General features: G+C 50.9%; 2 protein-coding genes across 3 annotated transcripts in view; both read left to right on the top strand.

The window, feature by feature from the left end:
* The window catches only part of SLC7A8 (solute carrier family 7 member 8), a 60,445-nt gene extending 53,337 nt beyond the window's left edge, over positions 1-7,108 (top strand). For both annotated transcript variants that reach the window (XM_017544533.1, XM_017544534.2), the window contains 4 exons: positions 785-881; positions 2,486-2,635; positions 4,246-4,423; positions 5,078-7,108. In XM_017544533.1, coding sequence (XP_017400022.1) covers positions 785-881; positions 2,486-2,635; positions 4,246-4,423; positions 5,078-5,244 — 592 coding nt within the window. In that variant the 3' untranslated portion in view covers positions 5,245-7,108. The remainder of the gene's footprint in view (positions 1-784; positions 882-2,485; positions 2,636-4,245; positions 4,424-5,077) is intronic.
* A 5,185-nt stretch (positions 7,109-12,293) lies between these two features.
* Positions 12,294-15,072, top strand: CEBPE (CCAAT enhancer binding protein epsilon). Its single transcript, XM_017544532.2, has 2 exons — positions 12,294-13,631; positions 14,556-15,072. Exons 1-2 carry the CDS (start codon positions 13,122-13,124, stop codon positions 14,889-14,891), a joined length of 846 nt encoding a protein of 281 aa, XP_017400021.1. The 5' UTR covers positions 12,294-13,121; the 3' UTR covers positions 14,892-15,072.
* The last annotated feature ends 9,710 nt before the right edge of the window (positions 15,073-24,782 follow it).

The following is a 24,782-nucleotide window of genomic DNA, read 5'->3' as shown; positions in this document are numbered from 1 at the left end:
AAAAAAAAAAAAAAAAAAAAAGCTCATCATAAACATTCATTTTGATGAGTTTTGTAGGGATATTTTTATTTGTGTTTGTTCGTTTTTGTTTTTTATTGTTGTTTTTTAGAGCCAGAGTCTCACTATTTTGCCCAGGCTGGCTTTGAATTCCTGGGCTCAAGCAATCCTCCTACTTCAGCCTCCCAAATAGCTGGAAATACAAGTGTGTGCCACTGCACCTGACTTCAGTTTGATGAATTTTCACAATTCTAGACAGCCATGTAACCACTACCCAAAGCAAGATGTAGAACATTTCCACCACCAATTCCCTGCTCCCACAGAGACAACTACTCTTTGAGCAGGATAAGAGTGTTTTTAAAGCTTTCCATATGCAGTTCAGTCCGAGTGTATCGGGGAATCTGCATCCTTTGAGGATGTGAGGAATACTTTTAAAGAGATGAAGACTTTAGGCAACAGACAGAGGCTGCTCCTGCAGCCTTCTGGGCATTGGGAGCACCCAACTAAGTGACAGTACAATCATCAGTAACCCTGAGCCACCCATACCACATTCAGGGGCTCACATAACCAGGGTTCATCCACTTTTCCACTGGCTGCCTCTGGTTTGCCTGCACCTGCGTTTGTCACACAGGTTCTGTGACTGGTGGGGTGGAAAGTATGCATGTGAAGGCAGGTGACTGGTTGGGGCGGGGATGCCCTGTGTGGGCAGAAGGTAGGCATGGATGAAGGAGCTTGGGCTTGGTGGTCCAGGGGTTATCCCAGGCTGATCTGCTTTTCTCCCTTCCAGGCTGTTCTTCGCTGGAGCCCGAGAGGGCCACCTTCCCAGTGTGTTGGCCATGATCCACGTGAAGCGCTGCACCCCAATCCCAGCCCTGCTTTTCACAGTAAGGGCCCTTCCTGCTGTAACTGTCCACATACCTCCCTCTCTTTGTGCCTAGCCTAAGCTGGGAGTTCATGCTTTTCACACACACCCCTGTTACCCTTCCGGTCTGCTGCTAGGTCTCACTGGATCTAGATGATCTGGCAAATGATACTCATCAGCTTTGTTAATATCAAGAGATATAGCAAGGGAAGATCCTGAGTCCTGAAATACCAAAGGCTCTCGGGCTGACTTATTTCCATTCTCCCATCCTTTTGGGTCAGACTGAACTGACTACCTCAGGATTCAACAGCCTTGAAAAAATATGTCTCCCTTGACTCTCCTCACACCTATTACTGCAGGGTTGTGACACTGGCCTCTGCTCCCGGCTGGTCCCTGCACACACCCACTCTCCCCATCAAGCTTCAGGGCAGCCTGCCAGTCTCCTGGTAAGCATCACTGAAATGAATTTAGTGTTAAGGGTACACCAAATAAGAAAAGTCATAGAGGAAGACTGGTAAACTGCAAATTGTGAAAAGGAAACTTGGGACAGGAAAGAGATGGGAGTAAAATGTCCCCAGAGTAGAATCATTTAGACAGAGCTAAAGGAAGGAATAAAGACTTGTCCCCGTAGTCTTTCAAGTTATTTTTATTTTCCTTCTGGACCCTGAATAGAACACCGAAAATGACTTTGGTCCACTGGCAAAGCAGTTAGAAATGAAAATAACAGAGCTCTTGGGAGTCAAGAGCATTGTGCAATGCAGCATTGGGGGAATTGCAGAATGTGCAGATGTAGGATGAAGGTCACCTTGCCTGGCTGGTTGTGGAAGGTGGCTGGAGAAGACAGTACTCCCAGTGGGACACACACATTTTTTTTTTTTTTTTCAGTTAGAGCTATTGGTGCAGTAGAAGGCACAGGCCACAAGAACCATCTCGATTATTTTAACTCTCGGCTCTCACAGAAGAACAGAATCTGTTGTTGACCTTCACAAGTTATCAGAAGGGAGAAGCGTGGTTCCAGGAGAGCCACAGGGATGATTTTGAAGTTGGAAAATAGACTCTGTCAAGAAAACCTCATAGGGATGTTATGAGGGTTAAGTGAGTTAATCTTTGCAGAATGCTAAAAATAGGGACCTGGCACACAGTAAGTGCTATGTAACCAGTTTTGAAATTAATAAAGAAAAGGAAGGAAGAAAAATAGATGACTCAGCCAGAAGAAAAGGATGAGGGCAAGAATAAAGCCTTAATCTGCTGTTAACAATCTTCCCTAAGGGATTTTTAAAAATGAAGTTTGCTTGAGCTATAAAAATGAGACAGAGGCTGACGCCGAGCCAGGTGATACCAGTGTGGCCAGTCTGGCTGCTTATGGCCAGTATCCATTCTGATTGGTTAATGCCTGTACCATACCAGTGGTTAAATATTTGGATTATCACCCCTGTAATAAGAACTTCCTAGCAATAAAGATGTTGTAACATCCTGAGTTACTAGGGGAGGTTGTGAAGTCTCCAATTCGAAACATCCATTATACAATGGCATAGTATGCCTGGAGGCTGGGGGACAGCCCCTAATCTATAATACCAGTCTCTGAATATCTTTCTGATCACTGACGAGCTCCTCCCACTTCCCCAGTGTATCTCCACCCTGCTGATGCTGGTCACCAGTGACATGTACACACTCATCAATTATGTGGGCTTCATCAACTACCTCTTCTATGGGGTCACGGTTGCTGGACAGATCGTCCTTCGCTGGAAGAAGCCTGATATCCCCCGCCCCATCAAGGTAAGAGAACCTCCCTTTGGGGTCCCCTCCCCTTCCTCTGTGGTTCTAGCTGCAGCTCAGATTTTTAAATCACCACTGTTCTTAGCTGCTGACCACACACCATCATCTCGGATAGTAGCAGATCCTTTGGGAAGCAAGAGCCATGTGTGAATGGGACCACAATTTCCATTCTCCACTGGGGACGAGACCAGAGCAGAATGCAGCTGGGGAATAAGTCAGAACAAATGTTACTTTCATCATGTCATTCCTTTGTTTCCTACCAGTCTAAGCCTTAAACTCCAGCTTATTTTTCAAGGCTCTCTTATCTCCCCAGCACTTCCTTCCTGTCCCTCCAGATAGCTGGGTTCACTCTGTGCTATGTCTCCATCCCAGAATGAGTTTCCTCTTCCCATCTGCCCATCTAAATTTTAACTGTTTTCCAAATGGGCCTCAAGTACTTCCTCTTTCTTGAAGTTTTCCAATCCACTGCAACCTTCCATGATCTTCCCTTTTTATTTTTTATTTTATTTTATTTTATTTTTAAAGATGGGGTTTCACCATATTGGTCAGACTGATCTCGAACTCCTGACCTCAGGTGATCCGCCCACCTCAGCCTCCCAAAGTGCTGGGATTACAGGCATGAGCCACTGCACCCGGCATGATCTTCCCTTTTTAAACTCCCACAGCCCTACACATAGTAGGGTGCTCAGTGAACCTAATATTGCTACAAGATATAACTCTATGATAGGAATTAATGGGATTGCTTGGAACAAGACATGTTAGAGCATTATGAGTTCTACAAATTAAAAGAATAGAGTGTACTCTGGAGCTATTTGAACAATCCTATTGTAGAAACAGTGACTAGATGCTTCTAGATTCTTCCAGCTGAAAAATCAAAGGCTCTCTAAATCTGTCACTTCCTCACTGGCATTTCCACCACCATTTTCTACTCTCACACTTAGAAAACCTGCTAGAGGGAAGAGGAGGTAGAATAACCCCATGTCCCCATCATATACATCCCTTCTCAGTGAGGAAGACAAGGAAGAGAAAGCAGCCAAATCAGGACTGCCCTTGGAGCTATGAAGAGGAGACTCTCAGGAACTCTCGACATGTGGCCCATAAGGGGCTGGCATTTGCCATGCTGTGCCCACATAAGGGCCCTGCATAGAAGTGGGCGAAGAGCAGGGACCCTGAGTGACTTGGATCGTCTCCTCCCTGCACCTTGTGCATTGCTACACCTCCCCTCCACTCTAGGACCTCAGCAGACACACACCCTGTACTAGCAAGCTTCTCCATCTCAATGGGCTTCTCTGGCTGCCCTGGGCACATGACATGCATGATGAGACCTTGTCTAATCACACCCAGGAGCGAGGACATGGGCAAGGAGGATCCTTTCCTCGTTAGCCCCTCCCCATCCTCTTCCTGTCTGACCACCCATGTTCATCAACATTTGCTGATACAGCCCCTGCCCTACCAGGGATGGGTGTGGGGGCCACAGAGCTGAAGGAAGTCCAGCCTTTGCCCTTGAGGATGTGTCTCTGTGGGTGAAGAAGAGAGAGAATGCTCCAGTCCCTAGTCCTGGGGGCCACGGGGCCTACACCATTCACATGCCTCATGCCTCTGCCCCACAGATCAACCTGCTGTTCCCAATCATCTACTTGCTGTTCTGGGCCTTCCTGCTGGTCTTCAGCCTATGGTCAGAGCCTGTGGTGTGTGGCATTGGCCTGGCCATCATGCTGACAGGAGTGCCTGTCTATTTCCTCGGTGTTTACTGGCAACACAAGCCCAAGTGCTTCAGTGACTTCATTGGTGAGTTGTTGGAGGCCCTGGCTGGCTTGAGGGCCTCCTGGTCTGGAATACAGTGGTCAGTGATGGGGCAGGGGAGCCTCCAGGGTCAGGAGGCCTAGGCTCACCTTCTCCTCAGTCCACAGAGCTCTGGAGAAGTCCAGAGCAGGGGAAGCAGATGCCTTTTCCCAGAGACCACTTAGGGAGGAGAATAGCTGGCGTTTCTACACAGACCTTAGACCTGCAAGAATTGGCAACCTGGGCTGGGCACAGTGGCTCATGCCTGTAATCCCAAACCTCTGGGAGGCTGAGACAGAGGATCACTTGAGACCAGCCTGGTCAACATTGCAAGACCCCACCTCTATTATTACAAATTTTTAAATAAAATAGGCAACCTGTCAGCCATCCTGTGAGAGCTGCTCCAGGCTGGGTGGAGACCCCCCTGGATTTGGGGGTCAGTGGGCACAGGGAAGGTGGAAGACTGGGGCCTTCATGAGCAAAGAGCAGCTGGTAGAAAATGCAAGAGGCAGACCAGGTGGCAAGGATTCCCCTCAAGGCACTGACTACTCTGAGGAGGCAGAATCTGGGGCGGGAGAGCTGGGAAGGGCCGGGGCCTCTTGGCCGGGGTTGGTGGGATGCTCAGCATTGGCCTGGTTTCTGTGTGATCTCCTCCCACAGAGCTGCTAACCCTGGTGAGCCAGAAGATGTGTGTGGTCGTGTACCCCGAGGCGGAGAGGGGCTCAGAGACAGAGGAGACTCATGAGGACATGGAGGAGCAGCAGCAGCCCATATACCAACCCACTCCCCCCAAGGACAAGGATGTGGGGGGGCAGCCCCAGCCCTGAGGACCACCATCCCTCAGCTGGCTACTCCCTCCTTCCTCCTGCTTCCATCCTGCCTCCCTGTCTGGGTCCCCCCAACACACACGAGTATACACACACCCCTCTCTCTACTTTCATCAGGCAGTGGTAGGACCTGGGCGTGAGTGGTGAGAAACTGTAAACAAAAACTGACATTCGTACCCAAAGAACCAGCCTCTCACCCCAGGGCCCATGTCCCAGGCCCCACCCAGTGCTGCCCACAATCCCAGCTGCAGGAGGAGAGGGGAGATGCCAAGGATGGCCTGCAGGACCTCCCTCCGGGCCGTGCCCTCAGCTGCCTCATCAGGAACCGGAGCTCATTACCGCCTGCCCTCCCAGGGAGGCCCCCTTCAGAAAGGAGAGGCGGCCACAGGGGCTGCTTTGGGGAGGGATAGGCTCAAGCAATTCTGTCCCCATCAAGGGGTCTGCTGGAGAGACCCAAGACCCTATCTGTTCACCAGGGACCCAAAATCCAAGGGGATGTTTCCCTCTGCCCTTTTTCCTGCCCCTCCCCTCATACCTGCTCCCAACCCAGCCTGGGCTCCCTGTCCAGAGTTCACTTCCCCTGGGGACGCCACCTCCCAGAGCTAAGGACCAAGGAGAAGAATGGCCCCACGAGACCCAAGCCAGGCCGGTTGAGGAACATATTGAGAAAGGCTCAGATTGCAGAAACCCAGCCCTGCCCCTGCCCCTGCCTCCTGCATACTGCCCCCAACATGATGCCAAAGCTTCTAGAGGCCAGAAAGGCTTCTGATTTTTAGTGTAGTGGGCATCTCTCTCATGATGAAGCCGCTAAGCAACTCCAGCTCCCCGCCCACCGGGGAAGGAGCAGTCCCCTGCTATCCCTGTGGCCATGCCCCCACACAGCCAGCACCACTGTCCCCACAACGCCCTTCTCCTCTCTGGGCCTTGGCTCGGGACCGGGTGTGAAGGATCCCCAAGCCCTTCAGCCCTGAGATCGGAGCCAAATCAGCCTTAAGTCACCTCCCATCCAAGAACTGGGCCTAAAAATACTCCCCTATTTCTAACCCTCAAGACGGATCTGATATTAAATGCCTTCCTTGGGAGGAAGGGCGCTTGCCTCTTCCCAGAGGTACCCATTCCATACCCTGGGGAGAGCGTTGGCTAAAGGCCAGTTCCTCTCCCATCAGTCCCCAACTCCAATAGCCCCTCCCTCTTTGCAGGTCTGAGGGGCAGGATGACAGGGCAGTGACAGCAGGGAGCCCACTCTGGAGGTCCTCAGAAAAGGCCCTCCTCTGTGACAGGTGGCTTCTGACCTTTCCCTGAGCTCCCAAGGAAGGCCATGGAGTTTGCTGTGGACCCTGCAGCCTCCCCAGCCACTCCTGCTGCACTAAGAACTTAGGATCCTTTTATCACAAAACTCGATTCTCTCTCCAACCCCCAATGCTGTCTGCTTAAACTGGAATACACAGGCACCCTTCCTGGCCCGCGTGGTGCTGCCCAGCTTCCCCGCCCAGCTTGCCCACCCCATAGTTGGTGATATGCTGAGTTTGGTCTGAGTTGTGACCTCTTCAGAGTACATGCCCGGGAGGCTGGGGCTGGCCCTGGAGCGTCAGGGGACCATCTTCTTGTTCCCTCTCTTCTCATTCCTCCAACTTCCTCCCCTCCTTCAATTATTATTTTTTTGTAAAGTTGATGCCTTACTTTTTGGATAAATATTTTTGAAGCTGGTATTTCTATTTCTTTTGGATTTTTTAATGTAAGGTTGTTTTTGGGGGGTGGAGTCAGAACCTTGATGATAATTTCTTTCGCTTTGTGTAGGTTTTAGAAATTTGTTTTGTGGAGAAGTTGTTTTTTTCTTTTGATGTAATAAAATTTAAAATGGAAACGAAGTTGGTGGTGGTGATGATTAAGTGGCCTTTTGAGACAGAGTCACCAGGCATTTCCTCTTAGGAGATCTTGCCAGTTTCCTTCCAGAATAACAGTCCTAAAAGCTCTCCATAGCTTCTAGCTATCCTAGGGACTCACATTCTAAACCAAAAGCAACATCAAAAGACAACAGATTTACAGATCTCAGTTGTTTGCTGTAATTCCGGAATCAGGCAACACTTCCTTCCATGAAATAGAATCCATGTTCCAAAGAGCTGAGCAGAAGAGGTTGGCTTTACAGACGGGGAAGGGCTGGAGGAAGCTGGTTAGTCACTTTTCAAAGTTGCTTTTCTTGGCTGGGCACACTGGCTCACTCCTGTAATCCTAGCACTTTGGGAGGCCGAGGAGGGAGGATCTCTTGAGCCCAGGAGTTTGAGACCAGCCTGGGCAACACAGCAAGACCTCATCTCTATTAAAAAAAAAAGAAAGAAAGCTGGGCGGGGTGCTATGTGCCTGCAGTCCCAGCTACTTGGGAGGCTGAGGCCAGAAGGAGGATGGGTTGAGCCTGGGAGGTCGAGGCTGCAGTGAGCAATGATTGTGCTACTGTACTCCAGCCTGGGCAGAAGAGCAAGCCCCTGCCTCAAAAACAAAACCAAGTTACTTTTCTTACAAGGTGGGGACAGAGAGACAGAGCAATAGAAAAATAACTGATTAGTTAACATCAGGATTCTTCAGGCTACCTTGTTTTGTGTAAAGATTACAGAAGAGTAAACTTCATTATCATGCCCACTGAATATTGAAGCTGGCCTGTTTTAACTGGCTGTTATGTTTTACTCCTGATTTCTAGGAAGGTCAGATAACAACTTAGTTTAGATTTGGCGATGTGGAACTTTAGCGTGGGAAGTTTGGTCTGTGGGGCGGACAGCAGGAGCTTAGACTGAAACCATGGCCTTCGGTAATTTTTTAAACAACACTTTCTTGTTCCTTCTTGGAGTCACGAAGTGTTACTGAGTTCCTGCTCTGTGCACCAGACTGACAGCCTGCAGACTAACTGGGAAGAACTCAACTCTGCCCAGGGTGGGAACGAGGGCCAGGAAGAGGCAGCACCCAGCTGAGCTGAGGGAGGCAAAGGCGATGTCCTCCCAGAGCCTGGTCAGCAAAGGCTTCTCGCACCAGCACAGTCTGAGCCAAGTCTGTGGAGACAGTCAGGTCCAAGGAGCTCGATGGGAGGGCCTGGGAAGTAAGGCTGGGTTCACTCAGCTGGGCAGAGCCATCTGAGAAGAAGAGTTAGCTCTAGGAAGAAGCCTAGGAGGACTATTGGGCTAGGACAGGAAAAAGGAGGAAGTCATTAAGGTAAGTACAAGTACTTTCTGGCGTTTGGGGCTAACTGCTAGAGGAAGTTGATGGGATTAGCCCCAGTCCTTGCTTTGTATCCCTGTCTTTATGGGCTGCCCTCCTGGCCGCGTGTCCTGGGACAGCATCATTGCAGAGCCAGCACTGCTGACAGATATAGGGCAGGGCGGGGGGAAAGGGGGTGATGGAGGACAGCGGTGTTGAGACATCACCCTTCACCATCTGGAACACTGTGAGGACACAGGCAGGCAAGATACCGCCACTCCTGGTCCTGGCCTGGCGCCAACACTCCTGCTCCAGACAGGCTGGAAGCTCGCCATTCAACAGGGACACCCAACTGGGAGGCCGGCCACTAAACTGCTGTGTGTCCTTGGGCAAGTCACCTCACTCGCTTAGCATTTTGAGACAGATTGAGAGTTGGACCTAATCTCAAACAGTTCCTGAATCTTTCAAGTTTAGGTTATCCCAAAAGGCAAGGGCCAGTCTTATCCCAGCCTCACATCTGCTCTTTGGGCCCCACTTCTCCAGCACACACACCTTTCCTCTCCCTGGACTGCCCCAGGCTCCTACCTGTTGCCCCATGTGAACAAGTCCTTTCCGCACCCCTTCTCGCTCCATGGAGGCACTTGTCGCTCAGGACCACCCTCTCTTTCTGTGACACCTGCTGATCTTTTCAACCTGGTCAAATGGGCAAATGTGGGGCTCCTCCCCGGCAACAAGCATTTATGTTTATCCCGGGCATTTCCTGTCTTAACCCTCTCAGTTACTTTCATGCTAGGAATTTCACTTTATCGAATTTGGGAACATTCTGGAAGTCACTGAAATTGTAGCTGCTTCTGCATTCATTTATTAATGTGGTCACACAACAAACCTTTTTGTGACCAGTCTGTCAAAGACTTTGTTATATGCTGTGGAAATAGCAAATATTTTTCCTGATTTTTCTAAGTCAGCACAGACTTCAAATATTTTCTTCCATTGTCTCCGTAAGGATATTCAGGTGTGTCAATCTGCCTGTACTTCATTTTAATTCAGGAAATATGGTCACCATAGTTGAAGAGGTCCAAAAGATGTGACCTTACCCTCAAAGGGCAAATAGTTGCCAGGGGAACAAAGCCAAGAGTCTGCACTCTGCACAACACACAAATGTGTGTGCTTCCTGGCTCCACGGACCACCCATGACACGTTGGGACCACTGCCTAGAGGCCTTCCTGCTGGGCTGTGAGCCCTACTGGCAAGGGCTAAACCAACACATCCCCAGACCCTGTGCAGTGCTTAGTACCCATGTGCTCAAAAATGCTCATCAAACTGACGCATCCCACCAGGCACCAGGTAGCGTCTGTTTAGGAGACACAGATAAAACCGCAATGAGAGGCCAGAAGAAGAGAAGGAGAGTCCACATTTACTGAGCCCAGTTGCATGACATACATTATCTTATTCACAATTTAATTAAACAACCCTATGAAGGAGGTATTACTGCTGCCACTTCACAAGAAAGACTAAGTAACTTGCCCAGAGTCACGGAGCTGGCCAGTGACAGAGGCCACATTTGAGCCGAGTTCTCTCTAACCCTTCACAGCCATGCTCCGCTACCTTTCCACTGAGAAAGTCCTGCTTCACCAAGGGGGTGGCCCTGGAAGGAGGCCTGTTACAAAGTCACTGAGATAACAAACATGCATCATTTAGTTCATCTAAACAGGTAGTAACTGTATGGCAAAGGAAAAATGACCCTGCTGACCTGGGAGGGCTTCTTTTCCCCTCCTGGGCAAGAATCCTCCAGCTGCTGACTGGCACTGCCCTTCCACCACCTCCTCTTCCTGTCCAAAGCTTCCCTACCCTGCCCTGATATCCAAAGCCCTCCCTGCCCCAGCCAAACCCCTGTTACTGGGAAACACTGAGGTCAGCGTGCCAGCAACGTCAGCACTAGCCTAGAGGCCAGGGCAGAGATTTATCTCACCATGGCTGAAGCTGCTGACTTTCTCATTTCCTGCAGCTCTATTTGCATACCTCTCACTTTCTCCTGTGACCAGTTCACTAAGTTACTGATGCAGACTCCCCCTGTCCCCATGGTGGCCAAATGAGGGCCAGGATGGTTCTCTGAGTCACAGAGCAACCCCTTCCCATCCCTTCAGCCAGAGGTGAACCAGGCATCCTCCTTGGATGACCTTCGGCAGCTCAGCCTCTCATGCTTGTTTTCCTTGTTTATAGAGTAGGAATAAAAATACTGTCTGCCTTGCCTACCTTCCTGCATAACTCACAGGAAAAGAGCATGAAAAAGTATATGTTCCAGGATTGAAACAGCATTAATTTATCAGAAAGCACAAGGCCTATTCATTAGCATTATTTCAAAGTAGGGGAAGGGACAGAATTTCTCCTCATGGAGACAAGGCTCTGGACCCAGGCTGCCCATTCTCCTTGTAACTGCCCTGCAAGCCCCCATCCCAGCCATGTTTCCTCCTCTTCCTTCCAGATGCCCGGCAGCAGCTTGCAGAGGCTGCCCTCTGCTGTCCACCTGAGTCTGAACCTCAGCAGTCCTCCAAGTCCAAAATTTTGGGGCCAATATTGCCACCTGGTGGTCAATAGAAGCACTGCCACCAAACTGAGAGCTCTGCTTCGAAATGGAGAAATCCCCCTAATTCCTGAGATCTGTCTCTGCGATGCACGCAGGCCTTCCCACACCAGGTCCTTGTGCTTTCAGAGAAAGCATATCTGGCCACGTCTCAAGTCATGCAGAGAGCATCTAGGATAGGTGTGGCGGTAGGAAGGATGGAAGAAATATGCTAACCAGAATACACATTTTTAATATTTTAATGTCCAATGTCACGCACATCCTCTCTGCACTTGTCCCACTGTGCCCCACTCCCAGTTACCCAGCCCTTGTTGGTCCCAACTTACGAAAACTTTTGGCCCCCCTGGGGCACCCATAGCGCTTGCTGGTCATAAAACAGCCAGTAACTGGCGGGCATGGTGGCTCATGCCTGTGATCCCAGGACTTTGGGAGGCAGAGGTGAGCAGATCACAAGGCTAGGTGTTCAAGACCAGCCTGGCCAACATGGTGAAACCCCGTCTCTACTAAAAATACAAAAATTAGCCAGGTGTGGTGGCACATGCCAGCTTCTCAGGAGGCTGAGGCAAGATAATGGTTTGAACCTGGGAGGCAGAGGTTGCAGTGAGCCGAAATCGTGCCATTGCACTTCAGCCTATGTGACAGAGTGAGACTCCGTCTCAAATAAAAATAATTTTTTAAAACGCCAGTAACACATTTCTATGTGTCCTTTTTTGTTTTTGTTTTCGTTTTTTTCCACTGGACCTACAATCCCTTTGGGAGATGAAATTCAACAGGTAAAAGCAGGGCCACAGCAGGTGTCTCTGAAAGGAGGTAGTGGGGAGTTCCCACAGGAAAGAGAAAAGGGAAGAGGGGAGCCAGCACAGAACCAAGAATTGCAGAGAGGGAGCCATGGGCTTCTCCTGGAGACCCTAAAACAGAGCCCCAGGAAGAGGTGATGACATAAGAGGCTTCTCAAACCTCACAAGAGGAAGTAGACCCAAGAGACACGCACTGGAGGTCAGAGAGTGGCCATGCAAAAGGAAAGACAGCAAACGAGCTGCAGCAAGCTCCTCAGCCCTGCAGCTCAGGGTACAGGAAACCAGTGGCAGAGCCTCAGGCGCAGGGTGAGGGGCAAAGCGCCAGCCTGAGCCTCTTGCAGCATAGAGCAGCTGGAAGAGAGAAGTGCTAGAGCCACTGGAGGATTACAGCTGTCTGTTCCGAGGGCAGCAGCCTGCCTGGGTCTGAGGTGCAAGGCCCAAGTCCTGACCAGGTGCTTCAGCCAAGCCCAGGGATTTAGGGACTGTGCCAGGCGGCTAGAGGTAGCCAGGGCTGGAACACAAATGTTTGGGCTACTGCACAGCCCCTGCAAAAACCCAGCAAATGAGCATACTCCGGAGCACCACACAGCCTCCCATGCATGGCCTGTTCCTAGGACCTGTCACTGCTCCCTAGACCCCTCAAAAAACAGCCCCTGACCTGCACCCAGAGAATGATCTGGAGGTGGGGCTACAAAAGAAACTGTCTCTTGCGGGTGGGTGGAGCCCAGCAGGGGGAGGGGGGACCCAGAGGAAGGCGTGTCGAGGGAGGAGCTAAGACCCATCTGGGGGTCGGCACTGGAAGAGGGCTTTCTCTCTTCACTCTAACTTGGAACCTCCACTGCACAGAACTTTATTGAAGTTGGAGGGAGGACGCTCAGAGTGGGGTGTTGCCCTCAGCAAGGATTTGGAGTCCCCTGGGAAGCATCAGCTTCAGGCATCTCTAGAACCCTGGCTTGGACCCTGACCAAGGAGTGTCCCCAACTGTGGAATAGGCCAGGAGTCACCTTTCTCTAAGGCTGACATCTCTCCCTCTAGGGTGTGTCCTGCCCCTCCCTGAGTCACCCCAAGGAGAGAGGGGGGAAAAAAGGGAAGAGAAGAGAGGCATTGACTACAGAGGAAGGAAAAGGAAGCAGAGCAGAGGGTGGAGAGAGGCCACACAGGAGTGGGTGACAGGAGACTGCAGAGGGCAGGTCTGGGGCAGGAGGTAGAGAGAGGGCAGGCCCAGGGCAGGAGGAGGTAGAGAGAGGGCAGCCCGAGCACCCCAAGGGGTGCCTCGAAAGCAGGTGGGGGCGGGGAGCCAAGGGGGCGGGCCGGCCATGTCCCACGGGACCTACTACGAGTGTGAGCCCCGGGGTGGCCAGCAGCCACTCGAGTTCTCAGGGGGCCGAGCTGGGCCCGGGGAGTTGGGGGACATGTGTGAGCATGAGGCCTCCATTGACCTCTCCGCCTACATCGAGTCTGGGGAAGAGCAGCTTCTCTCCGATCTCTTTGCCGTGAAGCCAGCGCCTGAGGCCAGAGGCCTCAAGGGCCCCGGAACCCCTGCCTTCCCCCACTACCTGCCGCCTGACCCTCGGCCCTTTGCCTACCCCCCACATACCTTCGGCCCAGACAGGAAGGCGCTGGGGCCTGGCATCTACAGCAGCCCAGGGAACTACGACCCCAGGGCAGTGGCAGTGAAGGAGGAGCCCCGGGGGCCTGAGGGCAGCCGAGCCGCCAGCCGAGGCACCTACAATCCCCTGCAGTACCAAGTGGCACACTGTGGGCAGACAGCCATGCACCTGCCCCCAACCCTGGCAGCACCTGGCCAGCCTCTCCGCATTCTCAAGGTAAGAGTGGGCCAGCCCTCCTCCCTCCTGCCCAGGGCTGGAGAGGCTGCTGTGGACGGACCCTGTGCCCCTGCTCATGCTGCTGAGTCTGGGCTTGGTGCCACCCTGAACCCCACTATGTCCCAAAGCCCCTGTGGCAAGCTGACCTACCTTGATCTCAGCCCCCCCGGCCCCTTGTCAGCCTCTCTGCTGCTCACCATGCCCCCTCCTCTTGCTTCTCTGCCAACTGCTTCTGCGAGAAGCGTCTGCTGGCCATAGAACAGGAGACTCAAGACAGACTGTGGGAAAGTGTCCTCAGCAAGTGTGAGAACATTGGCTGGGTGTGGTGGCTTATGCCTCTAATCCCAGCGCTTTGGGAGGCCAAAGCGGGAGGGCTGCTTAAGGCCAGGAGTTGGAGACTAGCCTGGACAACATAGCAAGACTCTATCTTTACAAGAAAAGAAAGAGAGAAAGAAAGAAGGAAAGAAAGAGCACGAAAGAGAGAAAAAGAGAGAGAGAAAGAAAGAAACAAAGAGAAAGAAAGAAAGAAGAAAAAAAGAAAGAAAGAAAGAAAGAAAGAAGAAAAATAAAGAAAGAAAGAAAGAAAGAAAGAAAAAGAAAGAAAGAAAGAAAGAAGAAAGAAAGAAAGAAAAAGAAAGAAAGAAAGAAAGAAAGAAAGAAAGAAAGAAAGAAAGAAAGAAAGAAAGAGAGAAAAGAGAACATGAAAGGGATTTTTGGTCTCAAGCAGAGGACCCTGTGCATCTGGGTTGCCACCTCCAACAAGCAGGGCGATGATGGTTTTGACCTGAGAGACGGGAGCTGGCTCTGAGTCCTGTTTTCCTCGGATGTAGCAAATGTGCCCTGGCTGCAAAGATTCCCACCCTGCCTCTACTCTGCCTCCTGGCCAGCCCTCACCTCTCTGTCTCTCTGTGCCTTCCCCTCCAGGCTCCTTTGGCCACTGCCGCACCACCCTGCAGCCCCATCCTGAAGGCGCCATCCCCGGCTGGTCCCTTGCACAAGGGCAAGAAGGCGGTGAACAAAGACAGTCTGGAGTACCGGCTCAGGCGGGAGCGCAACAACATCGCCGTGCGCAAGAGCCGGGACAAGGCTAAGAGGCGCATCCTGGAGACGCAGCAGAAGGTGCTGGAGTACATGGCAGAGAACGAGCGCCTCCGCAGCCGTGTGGAGCAGCTCACCCAGGAGCTAGACACCCTCCGCAACCTCTTCCGCCAGATCCCTGAGGCGGCCAACCTCATCAAGGGCGTGGGGGGCTGCAGCTGAGCCTGGCTGGTGGACTGTGGGCACCAGGCTCCCTTGCCCAGCCTGACTCTGGGGACCCCCATCCTGCTGGGGGCCTAGAACCCTGAGACATAGACCACGGACAAATGGCAACCAGGGTGACAAGAAAGGACAGGACCCAGCATGATGATGTGGCTGAATAAAGTTGCACTGTGATTGGGTGTTGGGGCTGTTGGCTGTGTGGGGGCGGGGTGAGGGGCATGGAGTCTGTGGGGGGGCCTGGAATGTGCGTGGGGGGACATGGAGTGTGCATGTGCGTGTGTGTGTGTGTGTGTGGCATGGAGGATCCTGGGACCAGAATGCATGTGGCCAGGTCTGCACCTCTTGTTTCCATGCCCAAATGGACAGGTGGAAACACAGACATGCTGTCCGCACTTCGCCCCCAACACACCACACAGCCAGGCCATGTATCTGTCACCTGCTCTTCTCTCCCTGACATCCCCATCACCCCCTTCTATGAGCTGAAAGCACCCCCACAGGACCTGCAGCAACCTCTGTATGCTCTGCTGACAGATCTGTAGCTTGTAGGGAGATCCTGGCACCACAGTCCCTCAGGAGCAGGCCTGCTTGTCCCAGGCTAACTCTCTCTTACCTTGAGAAATGGGTCTAGAAGCTCCTGTTCCAGGTGACCACGGGAAAATTCCTGATGGCTCTGCCATATTTATGGTCCCTTGACCCAGCACACTATCTCTTCTCTCCAATTCCAAAGCCTCAGTCTACCGAATGGACACCCTCCCCACGCTGCTCCCACCTACACATTTCCACCCTTTGTCCCTCATCCCCTGGGGCTCTGGTTCCCTAAAGCTTGAGAATTGAGTGTATGGGACAGGAATCAGTTGGGAGAGATGTAGAGACCAGATTTGCATATGAGAACACTGGTAATGAGGAGAATGACAGCTGCCTGTTCCAGGGAAGCCCCTCATTCAAAGCAGCATTTTCTTTTGCACTGGACTACAGCCTAAGAGACAGAATGGTACAGTTTAATTAAGCGCCTTCGTTTGAATCTTCCTCTGCTACTTACTAGCAGTGAGCCTTGGGCCATTACTTTTCTCTGTGCCTCAGTTTTCTCATCTGCAAAATGGTAGCAATATTCATACCCACCCTGTAGTGTTGTTATATTCATAGAAAAAGAAAACTTTCATGTAATAAGCATGAATATTTATGATTCCTCCATTTTGCTAGAACTGAAAGGACCTCAGAGATCTCATCTAAACTTCTCATGTGGCAGGTAAGGAAACAGGCCGCAAAGAGGGGAAGGGACTTACCTGGAGTCACACAATTGTTTAGAGGCAGAACCAAAATTAGCTCCATAAAATCACAGATCTCAAGATGTGCTGGAAGAGACCTCAAGAGATCATCTGGTGGGCTCTGTTGTCAGACCAGCAAGATAGGGTGAGCCACATCTTACAGATAAAGCAGTTGAGGGCCAGAGGGGATAAGAGGCTTCTCCTGATGCTCACTGAGATCCTTCGCTGCCTCAGCATGTGGTGCCTGTGTCTCTACTCTACGCTATGCTCTCCTCATGGATACTCAGTACGAGTGTCACATGAATCACATTTTTTTTTTTGAGATGAAGTCTCGCTCTGTCACCCAGGTTGGAGGGCAACGCCTGAGTTCAAGAGATTCTCCTGCCTCAGCCTCCCAAGTAGCTGGGATTACAGGTGCCCACCACCACGCCCAGCTAATTTTTTTTTATATTTTTAGTAGAGACAGGGTTTCAACATATTGGTCAGGCTGGTCTCGAACTCCCGACCTCATGATCCACCTGCCTCAGCCTCCCAAAGTGCTGAGATTGCAGACGTGAGCCACAGCACCCACCCATGAATCACATTTAATTAAGAACAGTGCCCAACAGTGTCAGGGACCTGGGGACTGATTAAAGGGTTGTTAAAGTCTCTCCTAGGCCAGTGCTGGGAAAGCCTGAGTCAGACATCAAGGAATAACTTTCTGAGAGGGCGAGAGACTGCCATCTGGATCATCCCAGATCTACCTCCCTTCTCCAAATCTCTAGCAGTGGAACCTTCTTACACCTCAGGCATCCGTGTGCGGCATGTCTACCTTGCCCAGGACTCAGTCCTTTTCCTGCCTTTGCCTCCATGTCTCTTAGGCACAGTCTATCCTACCTCTGTGTCCCTGGTGCCTGTGCCCCAGGTCTGGTTTGGCTGGACAGATCTGAACCTTCTGTGGAAGAACTGATGGGAGCTTTCTGAGTTCTGGAGAACTGATGGGAGCTTCCTAAGTTCAGAAGGGGAGAGGTGCCAGTTTCTGTGGGTGCCTGGGAGAATCCTCATACCTTCCTTTCAGCCCAGGGGGATAGGTTGCATAAGGGGGGTTTGTACAGAACATGGTAAATGACTCAACCTCCGGATTTCCTCCTCTCAGCTCAAGACCACTGCCCCTTGACTTATTTTCAAGGTTCTGGGTGATGGGACAAGGGTTGCTTCAGCATCAACCCAGGCTTTGTTCCCACAGCTCTGAACTGTATCCCCTCTCAAGCCTCCACCCACCCCATCAGGTCTTCAGGGCCAGTGCCTAGTGGAGGCTTCCTGACTGGCACCCAGTCTGCAGGAGTCACATCCCCGTCTCGCCGCTGTGATCCCAGCATGACGTGCAGCAGCTGAGCACATCCCAATCCTTTGCATCAGATCATATTCCAGGGGGATGAGTCAGAGCCAGAGGGTACGCTTCCTGAAGGGGGCTTTCAATCTAACCTCAACTGGTTTTGGCCAACGTAACTTATTCAATAAGTATTTGTTGAGTGTCTTCTCTGGGAATGAGACAAGTTCTCAGCAGAAGGAGTAGGAAGAAAAAGTCAATAAACAAGTGTGCTGAATGTCTTCCTTTGCTCCTCTAGAACCCTCTCCACCCTTCATCACCCATTGCAGTCCCCAGGGAGATGCTTCCCTCCATCAACAAGCTTCCCAAGAGGTGAGGGTGAGACTGTCAGGAGAGTGCCTGCTGAGCAGCCCTCCCAAAGGATTCCTGGCCCTCTGCTGGGCTAGCCCAGGAGACTTCACCACTCCAGGAACTTTCCCTGGATACTGCTGGTTCACACCTTCATACAGCACCTTCATTAGCTTCTCCTGCTAACTCCATTCCCCATTGGGGAATACACCACTGGGAAAACCAAATAAACCAACAGGTAGGGAGGCTATTTTAGCTTGGGTGACCAAGGAAGGTCTCCATGAGGAAGTGACATTTCAGTTGAAACTTGAAAATTTTTGAGAAGGAGGCAGGTGTGTCTTTGAGTGCAGGGGTGAACAGAGTGAAGAGTAAAAGCAAAAGTCCTAAGGTGACCAAGAAAAAGTGGTATCTGTGTCTCCACTCTATGCTTTGCTCTCATGGATACGCAGTACTCAGCCAGGAATGGCTGCTGAATGAAAGAAGGAAGGAGAGGATAAGCAAGAAAAAGATGCACCACCTCCCCTCCAGAATGGGGCTGCAGGGGTTGCAAATGACTCTTTTCATTCCCTTTGACAACGAGGACAGTGCCTAAGAAGCTGGGGGAGGTGGAGAGCAGGGTTCTCCTTGCCCCTGGATTCAGCTTCCCTGCCCCTTGGTCCTCCTGTCACCTTCACCACAGCAAGGTTGTCACCACTGGGGAAGAAGATGGCAGAAAGGAGTCCAGGGAAGAGCAGTTAGCCAAACCCTGCCTGGGGAAAGGCACCAGGACCGGGAACTCGATATCATTTGAAAAGCAGCACATCAAGGTCCAAACAGCGCACACATTCCTGTTTTTGCTTTAGCACCCACAGCTCAGGCCCACTTTTCTTTGCGGCGCAGAACTGGGGAGCAGAATGAGAATTTGGAGCTGAGAGACAGGATCTTAGGCCACAGGGAAGCTGCAGAGGGGAAGGCAGACTGTGGGGAGACACTGCAGAGGGAGGAAGCTGCCCAAGGTGAGTCTGCCAAGGTCAGCCGGTGGCGGTGGCTTGTGAAAGCTGCCCCCCTGCTCGGTGCACACCTCCCCACCCCTCTACACAGATTGCCACATGCCTGGGCCCCCAGGGCCCCCATCCCAGTGTTGCAAGATCCCGGTTGGGGTTGTGGGTGGAAAGGGGCCTCTTTACCTCCACCCCCTACCCTGCTCCAAGCCAGTGAGGGGACTGTGGGATGAAGAGGGCTATTCAGGAGAGGCTGAGGTGACAATAGGCAGGGCTGGCTGAGGGTCTGTGCGTCTCCTCTTGGACAGGCCAGTCACTTCCCATCACCGCCACCAGCCCCCCGCAGGCAGACCCCTCTGCCCAAGACTCAGCATGGGCCGCTCCAAAGTGGGAGTGGCCCAAGCTGGACAGAATCCCTGGCTGGCCTCGGTCAGCTGCTTCCATAAGCAGGCCTGGCCTGGCCTAAAAACTTCAGTGGCAGGTGAGAAATTCTCCCCACAGGGAGAGGGTGGGGGTTTTCAGAGGAAAATGGCTGCAACTTAGCTGCATCAAAATGGCCATTAATTCTGACTTCAGAGAGCAGCGGAAAGGTCCCAGGGCCCAGGAAGGGGCAGGGAGAGACTCAACAGGGAGAGACCCATCGCAGAGTTGTAGCCTCATGTTTCCCTTTTACCATTTATTTATTTATTTATTTTACATCCAGGGACAGACTAGACTTTTTTTCCCTTAGGTTCTCCTCCCTTTTAGAAGAAACAGGGCTCTGGGGGTAGGTAGAGGCAAGCCACACATAGAATGGATCCATCCCCACGATCTAAGCTTCACCCTGGAGTCTTAAACTGTCCAAACCCCTATTGCCCCCCCCCCCCCCACCTAGTGCTGTCACCCCTGGCCGGACTATCCAACCCTGCTGCAATCGGGACGGTTTGCAAAATGCCTTCTAGCTCCCGCTTTGTCACCATCTGAGGTTAGGACTGCACTTGGGAGATAAGCTCAGGCCCCACCCACTCATCCCCAGCGAGACTGCTGGCCTGCTGCAATCGGGACGGTTTGCAAAACCCTTGCTGGCTCCAGCTCTGTCACCATCTGAGGTTAGGGCTGCACCCTAAGATAAAGCTCAGCTCCGCCCTCCAGCCCTGCCTTCAAACCTCACAGGCAGCATGGCCCCAAGAGACAGAGCTCCTGGAAGCCCACTCAGGGTCTGGAAGCCTTACTGAGGTCCAGTGCAAAGATCCCCTTCTCTCTGGTCCTCCCCTTACCCCTTCTCCCCTCCATCCCCAACCTCACCTTTGCACACTGTCCTCATTGCCATCCTCTCCTCACTCTCCATCTACTCGCCTTCTATCTTCTATCCTCACCCTTCCAATCTCTCACCTCCCTCGTACCTTCTCACCACATTCATTCACTCATTCATTTGCTCAAAAAATACATGCTAAACACCTACTTGAGGCCAAGTACTTTGTTATAGAAGCTACAGGACGCATAAGGAGAATAGTCCCTGCCCTTTGGGGGTTTATAGATGAGTGAGGGTGACAAACATAAGACCACAAACAAGTTGTGGGCAGCATCATCTAGCAAAAGTAAAGGGGTGACTGATGGCAGATATTAACACGGGTACCTGATTTAAATGTGAGGGACGGCAAAGGCTTCTTTGAAGGAGTAACATATTAGCAGATATCTAAATGGTAAGTAGGAATTCATCTGGCAAAATGTGGGGGTTCCCAGCAGAGAGAAAAGTATATGAAGAGATTCCCAAGGAGATCCTTCCCATTCACTGACTGAAGGCTGGGGGTACAGGGCAAGATGCTGGGAAGAGGCAGAGAAGCTTGAAGAAGCTGAGGCCAGAGCTCCCTCAGATGGGATTCAGAGCATCAGAGGGAGAACTGACCTTCCAAGGGAAGAAGACATCTCCTCTCTTTTAACAATAAACAGGGGAGATGGCAACAGAATCAAATACAAACAGGTTTATAGCAGGCTGGGGCTGTTCCTATCTTATGGCTTTTATTTTCACCATGAAGAAAAAGATAACCAAAAGTCACTGAGCAGGAAGGGAGGCTGGAGGTTTGAAGGTATAAAATCCGAGTTGGTGAGGGTAGAAGAGGGAGCTCATTGCTGAGATTTCTGACTTGAGAGCGCCCAAGTGAAGTTGATGACGACCACTTTAGAGTAACATGTCCTCTGGGATGATTTAGTCCCGTGGTCCTTAGATGCTTGAGAGCAAGTGCGGAGAAGACAAATATTAGGTCCACCTAGGATTGGGACTTAACCAGGGAGGTGAGATGGAAAGGAAGACAGGGAAGAGGAGTTGAAGGCATTAACAAAAGGGGGTTGCAGTGGTGAGCCTGGAACCTAAGGCAGAGAAGGCAAGATGTGAAGATGGGAAGGGCTGTGGTTCCTCAGTGAACAGCTGCTGGGAGCCAGCTTGAGCAAACCAACCATAAGGAAAGGAGATTCTATCAGAGTGAATGTTTGATTCCGTTATTTCATAGGTGCTGCAGTTTCTGGTGGTGATAAGGCTCCGGGTATGACCCTGGGAGAGGCTCACTAGGGGGAATGGAGGAGATTGTTAAGAGACAGAGGGTGAGGGAGCCGAGAGGCCAGCCTGCCAGGGGAGCATCCACGTGAATGATGACCCCGCTGGGACCTCCTCCCAACCTCTCCACAGCCGATATTTCTCTCATCTCCACCCAGACCTTCATCAATATCCTCTCTCCTTAGCCCTAATTTCCTACCACCACACCCCTTTTTTCCCCTTCATCCCATGCTCTCTAACTTCTGTTCTTTTTTCTAACCCCATCCTCTCTTATCCTTCCATCCTCTCTTCTTATCCCCATCCTCTCCTCATCACCTTCTTTTCTCCTCACCCTCTTCCTCATCACTACACACTGGAGCAGAAGGATTACACAATGGGTTCAAGCCTGTGCTCAGGTGCCTAACTATGTTAGCTCAACTCCTACACTGCCACTTATACATTGCCTAATTTTGCTGTCCCTTGATTGTAAAATTGGGATAATAATAATGCCTACGTTATGAGGTGGCTGAAAGAATTACATGAGTATAAAGTGCTTGGGCTGGGCATGGTGGCTCACACCTGTAATCCCAACAGTTTGGGAGGCTGAGGCAGGTGGATCACTTTGAGCTCAGGAGTTCAAGACCAGCCTGAGCAACATGGCAAAACCCCATCTCTACTAAAAATACAAAAATTAGCCAAGTGTGGTGGTGTCTACCGGTAATCCCAGCTACTTGGAAGGCTGAGGCATTAGGATCACTTGAACCCAGGAAGCAGAGGTTGCAGTGAGTAGAGATCATGCCACTGCACTCCAGCCTGGGTGACAGAGCAAGACTCCATCTCAAAAAATAAATAAATAGGCCGGGTGTGGTGACTCAAATAAATAAATGGTGGCTCATGCCTGTAATCCCAGCACTTTGAGAGGCCGAGGTAGGCAGATCATGAAGTCAGGAGTTTGAGACCAGCCTGGCCAATATGGTGAAACTCCATCTCTATTAAAAATACAAAAATTAGCTGGGCATGGTGGCCTGCACCTGTAGTCCCAGCTATTCGGGAGGCTGAGGCAGGAGATTTGCTTGAACCCAGGAGGCGGAGGTTGTAGTGACCTGAGATCACACCACCGCACACCAGCCTGGGCAAGAGTGAGACTCTGTCTCAAATAAATATAAATACATTAATTAAATAAAGTGCTTGGAACAATGTCTAGGCACAAAGGTGTGCCCGATAAAATGAGTATCATTCTCACTCTTCCTTTACACTTCCTTACTCCTTCCTCATTTTCATCTTACCTCCACTATTGCTCTGCACCTACTTCCTACCTCTTAAAGAGGCAGAGACAAATAAGACTCAGCCCCTGCCCACTATGTAGCAGGGGAAAAAAATACAAAAACTAAATGTCAGGATAACATAATAAGAGCTACTTCAAAGATGTGAAAGAAATCCTATTGGAGAACAGAAGATTTAAGAACTCTCTCTACCAGCGGGAGCAAAGAAAATTCTCAACCAGTGGATAACCTCTGGGTTGGATCTTGAAAGATGAGGAAGAATTTACAGTGTAAAGAGAGGAAAGATTAAAAATTAGCTGAGCATGATGGCATGTACCTGTGGTCCCAGTTACTTGGGAGACTGAGGCGGGAGGATTGCTTGAGCCCAGGTTGAGGCTGCAGTGAGCCATAATCGCACCACTGCACAGCAGCACGGGTAACAAAGGGAAATGCTGTCTCGAAAATTTAAAAATTTAATTTTTTTAAAAAAAGACAGAAAGGATGTATTAAAATTCATGAAGTTCTTCCACCTGCATGTATGAAGTTAAGATCCCTGCCCATACTGTGGCCAGAGCACACCCTGTCTCAGTATGGCCACAGGGGAGCAGCAGAGCATTAGGAGCTGCAGACAGACCAGAAAAACCTAAGAAATCTGGGGGAAGGCCTGGCACGGTGGCTCACATCTGTAATCCCAGCACTTTGGGAGGCCAAGGAGGGTGGATCACCTGAGGTCAGGAGTTCAAGACCAACCTGACCAACATGGAGAAACCCCATTTCTACCATTAAAACAATAAAATAAATAAAACAAATCTGGGGGAAAGGCTGAGCACGGTGGCTCACGCCCGTAATCCCAGCACTTTGGGAAGCCTAGGCGGGTGGATCACCTGAGGTCAGGAGTTTGAGACCAGCCTGGCCAGCATGGTAAAACCCTGTCTCTACTAAAAATACAAAATGTAGCCGGGCATTGTAGTGCACCTGTAATCCCAGCTACTCAGGAGGCTGAGGCAGGAGAATCACTTGAACCTGGGAGGCAGACGTTGTAGTGAGCCGAGATCGTGCCACTACACTCCACCCGGGGTGACAGAGTAAGACGCCATCCCCCCCACCCGCCGGCAAAAAAAAGACTTCAGACACTTGGAGAAACAGACTAGGTTTGCCTTAGGGAAAAATCAAGAGTCCCCTAAAGATTTGTACACTTGATAATAATAAAAGAACAGGCCAGCTGTGGTGGCTCACACCTGTAATCCCAGTGCTTTGGGGAGATCACTTCAGGCCAGGAGTTCGAGACCAGCTTGGGAAACACAGCAAGACCCTGTCAAAAATTTAAAAATTAGCCAGGCATGGCAGCGCACACCTGCAGGAGGCTGAGGTGGGAGGAGGGCTTGAGCCCAGGAGTTTGAGACTGCAGCGAGCTATGATCATGCCACTGAACTCCAGCCAAGAAAGACCCTATATCAAAAATAAGTAAAAATAAAAATAAATAAATTTTTAAAATATGCCAGGCATGGTGGCTCACACCTGTGATCCCAGCACTTTGGGAGGCTAAGCTGGGCAGATCATTTGAACCTAGGAGTTCAAGACCAGCCTGGGCAACATGGCGAAACCCCATCTCTACAAAAAATACAAAAATTAGCTGGTCATGGTGGTGTACACCTGCAGTCCCAGCTACTTGGGAGACTCGGGTGGGAGGACTGCCTGAGCCCAAGAGGTTGTAGCTGCAGTGAGCTGTGACTGAGCCACTGCACTCCCGCTTGAGGACAGAGTGAGATCATGTCTCAAAAAAATAAAATAGTATAATATAATATAACATAATAAATTTAAGTAAATAAATAATAAAAGAACAGTTCTCCTCTGAATTTACAGTGTATATAATATGTATTCTTTTTTTTTTTTTTTTTTAAGACGGGGTTTCACCATGTTGGTCAGGCTGGTCTTGAACTCCCGACCTCAGATGATCTGCCTGCCTTGGCCTCCAAAGTGCTTGGATTACTTTGGAGGATTACCTCCAAAGTGCTTGGCATGAGCCACCACGCCCGGCCGGTTATAATATGTATTCTATTTTTTTTTTTTTTTCCTGAGATGGAGTCTCACTCTGTCGCCCGGGCTGGAGTGCAATGATGTGATCTTGGCTCACTGCAACATCTGCCTCCCAGGTTCAAGCGATTCTCCTGCCTCAGACTCCTGAGTAGCTGGGATTACAGGCACCTGCCACCATGCC

This window comes from Cebus imitator, unplaced genomic scaffold (genome assembly GCF_001604975.1).
Source record: "Cebus imitator isolate Cc_AM_T3 unplaced genomic scaffold, Cebus_imitator-1.0 Scaffold170, whole genome shotgun sequence".
Classification (NCBI taxonomy): Eukaryota; Metazoa; Chordata; class Mammalia; order Primates; family Cebidae; genus Cebus; species Cebus imitator.
Note: the sequence above shows the minus strand (reverse complement) of the source record. Positions and strands in the feature narration are given on the sequence as shown.

Bases quoted from the DNA above. Each gene is read 5' to 3' on its own strand.
- CEBPE (XM_017544532.2), top strand. From the start codon at position 13,122: ATGTCCCACGGGACCTACTACGAGTGTGAGCCCCGGGGTGGCCAGCAG. The intron at 13,632-14,555 runs GTAAGAGTGGGC...CTTCCCCTCCAG, and splicing joins AGCCTCTCCGCATTCTCAAG to GCTCCTTTGGCCACTGCCGC.